This window comes from Staurois parvus, unplaced genomic scaffold, assembly GCF_062004578.1.
Source record: "Staurois parvus isolate SC_StPar_1 unplaced genomic scaffold, SC_StPar_1.0 ptg000338l, whole genome shotgun sequence".
Classification (NCBI taxonomy): domain Eukaryota; kingdom Metazoa; phylum Chordata; class Amphibia; order Anura; family Ranidae; genus Staurois; species Staurois parvus.
The window spans coordinates 1,356,403-1,365,405 of record NW_028318134.1 but is presented as its reverse complement, the minus strand read 5'-3'; the positions used below and the strand labels follow the sequence as shown (position 1 = coordinate 1,365,405).

General features: G+C 44.0%; 1 protein-coding gene across 1 annotated transcript; it reads left to right on the top strand.

Moving 5' to 3' along the window:
• Positions 1–667: 667 nt before the first annotated feature.
• LOC149457042 (E3 ubiquitin-protein ligase TRIM39-like) lies at positions 668–4,898 on the top strand. The gene has a single exon (XM_089684200.1). The coding sequence runs from the start codon at positions 763–765 to the stop codon at positions 2,656–2,658; it is 1,896 nt and encodes a 631-aa protein (XP_089540326.1). The 5' UTR covers positions 668–762; the 3' UTR covers positions 2,659–4,898.
• Positions 4,899–9,003: the final 4,105 nt, after the last annotated feature.

Below are 9,003 nucleotides of genomic sequence, written 5' to 3'. Positions count from 1 at the left end.
AGTGAATGCTATTGAGCTGAAATCCTAAAGGGAAAGTGTATGCAATTTACCTGTAGTGCACCAGAATTGTGCACAGCTATTTATTGACAATTTTTACTAAAATTAATGTTTTAGCAAGAAAGCACTAAGATTTTTTTTTTTCTTTTTTAAAATTTTCTTTTCCTGAGCACCTATATTTGTAAAGAATATATAGAATTTAAAAAAGAGGTGATATATGGGAAAACATGGTGACCTTTTGGAATAAAAGGAGTTAAGAAGACCAGAAGGTGTGGTGCATATTTCAAGCAGAGGAGTGTGGAAGACCTTCGGTCATCCATCTGCCCTTTAAAGGGGAAGGCCCATATCTGACCTATTGGAAACACAGGTCAAATATTAAGGTGAGAGTTTGGAGTGACTGGTGGTGGATTCATGTAGGAAGGCAAAAGCAGGGGCGGACTGACCATTTGGAAACTCGGGCACTGCCCGAGGGCCCGGGGTCAGTAGGGGGCCCCATGAGATGCCCCTGGTACCTTTTTCATAGGCTTTTTTGAGTTTGGGCAAGGACACAGGGGCCCCATAATCCCCTATTGTCCGGGGGCCCCATGAGTTGTCAGTCCGCCCCTGGCAGAGGGTTAATATTGGAGTGATTTATGGCGCAGTAAAGACTCACACATAAGAACGTTGAATATTGTGGTACTTTTTCCTTACTTTTATTCACTGATATATTCACATGGTGGTACTAGATATATGAACAGTATATTGTCATTTCCAGTATATTATTAGATGGTTCTTTTGAAGCACGTGGCAAGTGAAGGTTTAGTTTTTGTAAATTTACAGCCCTGCAATTTTGGAATTGTTCATGATGTGTGGGTGGGAACACACAATATTGCTAGCAGCAGCAGTTGTAGAGTTATAGGGACGTTGTATATAGGTTGCACAAGGGTTTTTCATGATATTTTACTCCCTGGAACATGTTACACCCTAAATAAGGGTGTAACATGTTCTAAAGGTGAAATTATCTTTCGACTTGTGAAACCTCCGCTCTCGGTGTGCAAACAGGTTTTGTTTTGTTTCTTCTTTCTTGATCCCAGAATGGCGTTGGCTGCTCTAGGAGAGGAGCTGAGCTGCTCCATCTGCCTGAACCTTTATACGGAGCCGGTGTCACTGAGATGTGGTCACAACTTCTGCCGGGATTGTATTGTGACTGCTCTGGATACACAGTCTGGAGTGTATTCCTGTCCCGAGTGCAGAGAGGAGTATGTGGAGCGTCCTGTGATGGAGAAGAACAGGAAGTTGTGTAACATTGTGGACAACTTCAGATCTACACAACAAAAGGAGGAGAAAGGTGAGATCCTCTGTACATATTGTGTGGATTCTCCAGCGACAGCTGTCAAGACTTGTCTGCATTGTGAGACTTCTATGTGTGATAAACACCTGACAGCCCACAACAAGACAGTGGACCATGTGCTGATAGAACCCACCTCATCCTTCGGTAAAAGAAAATGTTCCATCCACAAGAAGCTTCTGGAGTATTACTGCTACGAGGACGCCGTCTGCCTATGTGTGTCCTGCTGTCTGGTGGGGATACATAAAGGACATGAAGTGGAACCTCTAGAAGAGGCTTTGGAGAAGAAGAAGGAGAAACTAAGAAATGTTCTAGAAAACCTGTCTATGAAGCAAGAGACAACTGAGAAGGAAATTTTGAATCTAAACGAACACAAGAGGAAAAGGCAAGAAAAAGCAGATAATGAGAAGAAGAGAGTGACTGCCCTGTTTGAGGATATCAGGAGACAGCTGGGGGTCCAGGAACAGAGAGTCCTGAGTGAGATCTCCAGGCAGGTAGAGGAGGTCTCCCTGTCAATCAATGATCTCATCAAACAGTTGGAGATACGGAAGGATGGACTGTCCAGGAAAATTGGTCACATCGAGAAGTTGTGTGACATGACCGACCCAACAACTGTCCTACAAGATCATAAATCGGGTACTGAGGAGGTCCTTCACGACACGGGAGATCAGAGTTTGGCGGAATCTTCTGTTTGTGATCTGGATGATTTCATGATCTCTCTTGTGTTGCACAGATCTATAACTGAACTTATCACGAATATGCAATTAAAAAACAACTTCTATATACAGGATACAACCAATCTGCTATTGGATATAAAAACTGCCAGTATCTTTGTGGCTTTATCTGATGACCTGAGAACAGCATCGCACTCTAAGACATTTACGCTTAGACCACCATTACCACAGAGATTTACAGAGTACCCTCAAGTGATGAGTATGGAGAGCTTTTCCCATGGCAGACATTACTGGGAGGTAGAGGTTGGTGACTGTGGGGAATGGGACGTGGGGGTTTGCTATCCTAGTATTAGGAGAGATGGAGAGGAGTCTGGTTTTGGGTGTAACAACAAGTCTTGGTGTTTCTGTACAACAGAAGACAAACCTGTGTCTCTCGATGAATCTCAGAAACAGCAGGTATACCCAGAGCCTCCTGTGCAGAGATTGGGGTTATATTTGGATTGTGAAGATGGTCGTCTGTCCTACTACCAGCTGAGTGACCCCATCAGGCACCTTCACACCTTCACCACCACTTTCACCGAGCCCCTCCATGCTGCCTTCTATATTGATGATGGAGCCTGGGTAAAGCTGGTATCTCCAGTATTTTCTCTAAAACCATAATTTACACCATCAATACCAATAACAAAGAGGGTGATATCATCTTGGAAATAAATTAACTGGAACAATTAAAGGGAGAACTAAAATGAGAACATAAACCAATGCTACTCGAAAGAGATCCTGGCAACATTCAGAATTATACGTGTTCATATCTCCTACTGACTCTTGTATCTCCAAACCTTCTGGGATCTGAAAGAGGGACACCTTTTAGGCAGGGGCGGACTGACAATGGTCACCAGAACAAATGTAGAGGATGGATCTCTGCAGAGGGGACACGGACAGCAATAAAAACCTGACAGAGGTTCTAATCCATTCCCGACTCCATTCAAAACAACCAAAAAGTCTTCAGATCATCTCTAAGGCTCCGTTCACACCTATAAAAGTTTGTTTTTTGCCCGTTTTGCAGTGCTTTTCATAGTTCGTTTTGCGTTTGACACATTTTGTTCATCTTTTTTTTTTTTAAAAGTCGAGGGTTTTTTTTGTTGCTGGGCAGAATAAAAAAATGCAAAACGCTGCAAAAACGCACTACAACGCATTTCAGCAGATTCTCCATTGAACTCTATTGTAGCAAAAATGCTGCTTTGAAACAAGTCCCTGATCCTTTCCAAAAATGCAGCAGCTCAAAAAAGCAGAGATGTGAACGTGTCCCATAGGAAACCATGAATGGCCTGTAGTGCGTTTCTGCAAAAAGCACTAAAAACAAAGCCAGAAAAAAAAAATCACCATAAAAAAAAAACCCACCAAAAAAAAAACAACAAACCGCATTGGTGTGAACGGAGCCCAACATCAACCAATAAAATCAATAGTTCCATGACAACCCGATACCATCACATCCAGGGGTGGACTGACCATTTGGAAACTCGGGCACTGCCCGAGGGCCCGGGGTCAGTAGGGGGCCCCATAAGATGCCCCTGGTACCTTTTTCATAGGCTTTTTTGAGTTTGGGCAAGGACACAGAGGCCCCATGGTCCCCTATTGCCCGGGGGCCCCATGAGTTGTCAGTCCGCCCCTGCTTTTAGGAAAAGTATACAGAAGGACAATCCCCCTGCCACACCCCCTATAAAAAAAAGCAATGAAAAATTACCTAGTTTCACCCCCCCCACAGAGCACCCTTTACTCTCTCTGGACATGCGTAGTAGTCGCAAGAGCTGAAGTGGTCAAAGCAGTAGGAAACCGCAACTTGAAGAAAAGAAATCCCCTCCAAGGTAATGTCATACGTATGCATTGTATACCAGCACATTATGAAGGACTTGCCTTAAAACTAAACCCTCCAGGAGCACGCTGTCACCACAGACAGGGCTTCCATCTTCACTCCGTCTTCCTTCTGAGTTCTCGAGCTCCGGCCATATGACTGGCTGAACCACGATGACGTCACTAGGCCTCGGCGCATGGCTCTGAAGGGACAGCAGGGGTATTTCGTTCCTTCAGAGCGCGTGCGCCGGCTGTCATAAATATCTCCTAAACGTGCACCGAAAATATTCATTTTATCTACAGGTAAGCTTTATTATAAGCTCACCTGTAGGTCAAAGATACAAAAGTGGGTTCACTTCCACTTCAATATAGCAAAGTGATTGGTTAGACTTGGGCCTCATGTACACATGAACCTCCCTTTACAGGTTATGCTCTCCTGGCAGAAAACACTAAACGGCGGGGGGGGGGGGGGCGCTTGTAAATGTGGTGCCTCATTTAGCGCTTGGACGTTTATTCATTTGACTGGCCAGAGTATCTTCCATTGACATGGATAAACGCACCAAGCGCTAAACACGGCTAGCGTTTAGACACATTTTTTTGGCCAAAGCGTACCTCTCCTGAATGCGATTCTTCTGCATTCAGGAGAGAAACGTTTAACTGCCCCTGAACTCTGTTGTCCCTAAACCCTGGTAAAAAGGGCACACAGTTAACCCTTTGATCACCCCCGATGTTAACCCTTCCTGCCCAGTGTCATTAGTACAGTGTCAGTGCTTTTTATTAGCACTGATCACTGTATTGGTGTCACTGGGGATGTCAGTGACACCAAGTCAGTTACCCCCCCCCCCCCCAGTGTCAGAATGCCCACCACAGTCTCGCTATGTCGCTGATCGCCGCCATTACTTTAAAAAAATATATATATTCCAGTATCTATACCACTGTTTGTAGATGCTATAACGTTCACGTAAACCAATTAATTTACACGTATTGGGATTTTATTTTAGCAAAGACACGGAGCAGAATACATTTTGGCCTAAATTTATGACGAAATTTTTTTTTTTTTACTGGACATGTTTAATAGCAAAAAGTGAAAAAAAAGAAAAAAAATAATATAAATATATATATATTTTGACTTGTTGCTATTAAACATGTCCATAAAAAAAAATAATAATAATATAAATATATATAATATAAAAATATATATATTTTTTGACTATTTGCTATTAAACATGTCCAGAAAAACAATACATATGTATGTGTGTGTGTGTGTGTGTATATATATATATATATATAATATATTTATAAATATACATTTTTTTTTTCAAAATTGTCGGTGTTTTTGTGTTTATAGCGCAAAAAATTAACAAAACGCACAGGCGATCAAATACCATAGAAAGAAAGTTCTCTTTGTGGGGGGAAAAAAAGGACGTAAATTTAATTTGGGTGCAGCGTTGCATGACCGTGCAATTGTTAGTTAAAGTAACGCAGCGCCATATCGCCTGGTCAGGAAAGGGAGGGGGAAATCTGGAGGACAAGGGGTTAAAATTTCAGTCCTGCTTATGGCCACATACATATGAGCTGCTTGTATGTCACAAATGAAAGTACCCTCCTTTTTAAAGCTGAACTCTGAAGAGCAAAAAAATGTAATTCAGATTTATTCTTCGGTAGCCACAGTGAACATAAATCCACTTTGTGTGCTTCAAATGCTCATTATTTTTCGAACCTTCTTTCCTCTCACCTGTCAGATAAATTACAATGAATAGAAGTTTCTTATCTCTCTGCATTAGTCACAATGTGGCCACACCCTCCACCCATAGAAAACCCCGCCCACTTCCATACGAGTCGCTGGGAATGCAGGGACACATTCAGGGGCGGACTGACAACTCATGGGGTCCCCGGGCAATAGGGAATCATGAGGCCCGTGTCCTTGCCCAAACTCAAAAAAGCCTATGAAAAAGGTACCAGGGGCATCTCATGGGGCCCCCTACTGACCCCGGGCCCTCGGGCAGTGCCTGAGTTTCCAAATGGTCAGTCCGCCCCTGGACACATTCTTTCCCCATTTGGGTTGTGGGGTAGGAGAGTCATAGGAAACAATGGAGAGGTGAGACGTAGGCCGGCCATACACGGGGCGAATTCCGAAATAATTTTTGTTAGAATTTCGCACCATTAGTGGGCCACAGAACCGACCGATTTTCGTGTGTCCATCGAAGTTGGCATGTTTGACATTTTTTAAAAAACGAATGAATTTCTAATCAATGACGGGAGAATCGTTTGAGAAACATAAATGAAAAAGAAATGAGCGTAAGCTGTGACTTGGATAGAAAAGAAAATTCTTACCCCACAAAAATTCTTTTCTGTAGCAGCACGAGGTGAACCTGAAGGCTCGGGTGGTTGAATTTTGAAATCAAAGATGGCGCCATCAGGTTACAAAGTGCGTGAAATTTCTGTATTTCTAAAGAAAATTCGTTCAGAATTCGACCCATGTATGGCGTGCATTATTCTGGGTATAGAGAGCTCCTCTTCTAGGAGACAGAATTCTATGATGTGATCAGGGGTGGACTGACAACTCATGGGGCCCCCGGGCAATAGGGGATCATGGGGCCCCTGTGTCCTTGCCCAAACTCAAAAAAAACTATGAAAAAGGTACCAGGGGCATCTCATGGGGCCCCCTACTGACCCCAGGCCCTCGGGCAGTGCCCAAGTTTCCAAATGGTCAGTCCGCCCCTGGATGTGATGGTATCGGGTTGTCATGGAACTATTGATTTTATTGGTTGATGTTGGGCTCCGTTCACAACAATACGGTTTGGTGTTTTTTTGTTTTTTTTTGGTGTTTTTTTTATGGTGATTTTTTTTTTTTTTTTTTTGCTTTTGTTTTTAGTGCTTTTTGCAGAAACACACTACAGTCCATTCATGGTTTCCTATGGGAGACGTTCACATCTCTGCTTTTTTGAGCTGCTGCGTTTTTGGAAAGGATCAGGGACTTGTTTCAAAGCAGCATTTTTGCTACAATAGAGTTCAATGGAGAATCTGCTGTAGTGCGTTTTTGCAGCGTTTTGCATTTTTTTATTCTGCCCAGCAACAACAAAAAAAAACAACTTTCAAAAAAAAAAAAAAAGGTGCGCGTCAAACGCAAAACGAACTATGAAAAGCACTGCAAAACGGACAAAAAGCAAACTTTTATAGGTGTGAACGGAGCCTTAGAGATGATCTGAAGACTTCTTGGTTGTTTTGAATGGAGTCGGGATGGATTGGAACCTCTGTCAGGTTTTTGTTGCTGTCCGTGTCCCCTCTGCAGAGATCCATCCTCTCTGTTCTGGTGACCATTGTCACTGGGAGAGAAAGTGATGAGAAATCCAACATTTAAATTTAGGAGGGCCTATCCCCCTCATTGTTGGGGAGATTTCTTCACTTCCTTTTGAATTTTTTTTTTTGACAGGAAGTAAAAAGAATTCCACAATTTGGACATTTATTTATTTATTTCAGGTACTTATAGAGCTGTCAATGTACGCAGCACTTTACATATATATTGTACATTCACATCAGTCCCTAACCCTCAAGGGGCGTACAATCTAAGGTCCCTAACCCTCAAGGGGCGTACAATCTAAGGTCCCTAACCCTCAAGGGGCGTACAATCTAAGGTCCCTAACCCTCAAGGGGAGTACAATCTAAGGTCCCTAACTCACATTCATACATACACATACTAGGGACAATCTAGACAGGAGCCAATTCACCTACCAGCATGTCTTTGGAGTGTGGGAGGAAACTGGAGTACCCTGAGGAAACCCACGCAGGCACAGGGAGAACATGCAAACTCCAGGCAGGTGGTGCCGTGGCTGGAATTTGAACCAATGACCCTAGTACTGCCAGGCGGAAGTGCTAACCACTTATCCACTGTGCTGACTGTGAAATGCAAAAGAGACAACTTTTCACCATTTGATATGAAATCGGATTTATTTTGCTTTCTGTTTCCTCCTTTTATCTCCTCATCAACATGTCAAACTTTGAAATAAAAAATTATATTTTAATTACATGACTGGGTTTCTGTGCTTCTCTATGCAACGCAAGCAGATCGTGGCTGGTGGGAGTGACAGGAGGGGTGCTGTACATAGCTTCCTGAAAACATCACAGCACCCCGCCCCAGTACTCCTCTTCAAGAGCCTTCTGCCCTGATGCAAGCAGTGGTTTGGCTCTTTGGAGGAGGTATGCAGATGTCAGAATAGGTTGATGGGTGGGTGTCAGTCTGGAAGAGTGGGCGCTCCTAGGCAGGCTATATATGCATACAGAGCACCCCCGGCAATGCCCACATGTGATGCTGAGCCTCCTTAATTACATGACTGGGTTTCTGTGCTTCTCTATGCAACACAGGCAGATCGTGGCTGGTGGGAGAGACAGGCGGGGTGCTGTACATAGCTTCCTGACAACATCACAGCACCCCGCCCCAGTGCTCCGCTTCAAGAGCCTTCTGCCCTGATGCAAGCAGTGGGTTGGCTCTTTGGAGGAGGTATGCAGATGTCAGAATGGGTTGATGGGTGGGTGTCAGTCTGGAAGAGTGGGCGCTCCTAGGCACGCTATATATATGCATGCAGATCACCCCCGGCAACGCCCACATGTGATGCTGAGCATCCTTGATTGAAAGAACTGAAATCAGATGAATGAAAGAGGCGGGGCAGGGACAGTCAGGCTGGGGAGGAAAGGGCTAGATGATGTTGGCTATCCTCCTGCCGGGAAATGAGGCGGAGCTCTATTTGACTTGATGCAGCTTCCAATGCATGCTGTGAGAAGCTCAGTGTGCAGCGAAATCAGAGAAAGCCATTTCAGTCCAGGAGAGGAGCCGGTACACCTGTGCAAGACTGAAGGTCAGATTTAAAGTGATACTAAAGGCTCAATTTTTCAAAAATACCAAAACCTGTCATACTTATCTGCTGCAATGGGTTAGCTCAGGGCAGCCCCAATCCTCCTTTTCTCAGGTCTGCATTGGCGCTCTGGACTCCCCCTTACTCCAGATCCCAGCTCTGTGTGTCCAGCAAGGCTCGGCTCCGCCCCTGTTCCCGCATCACTGGCTGTGATTGACGGCTCTGGAAGCCAATGCCCTCAATCTTTCTTTTTTAAGAGCATTATTTGATAAAACACATCTCTTTTAGACATACGTGCTTCTCACTG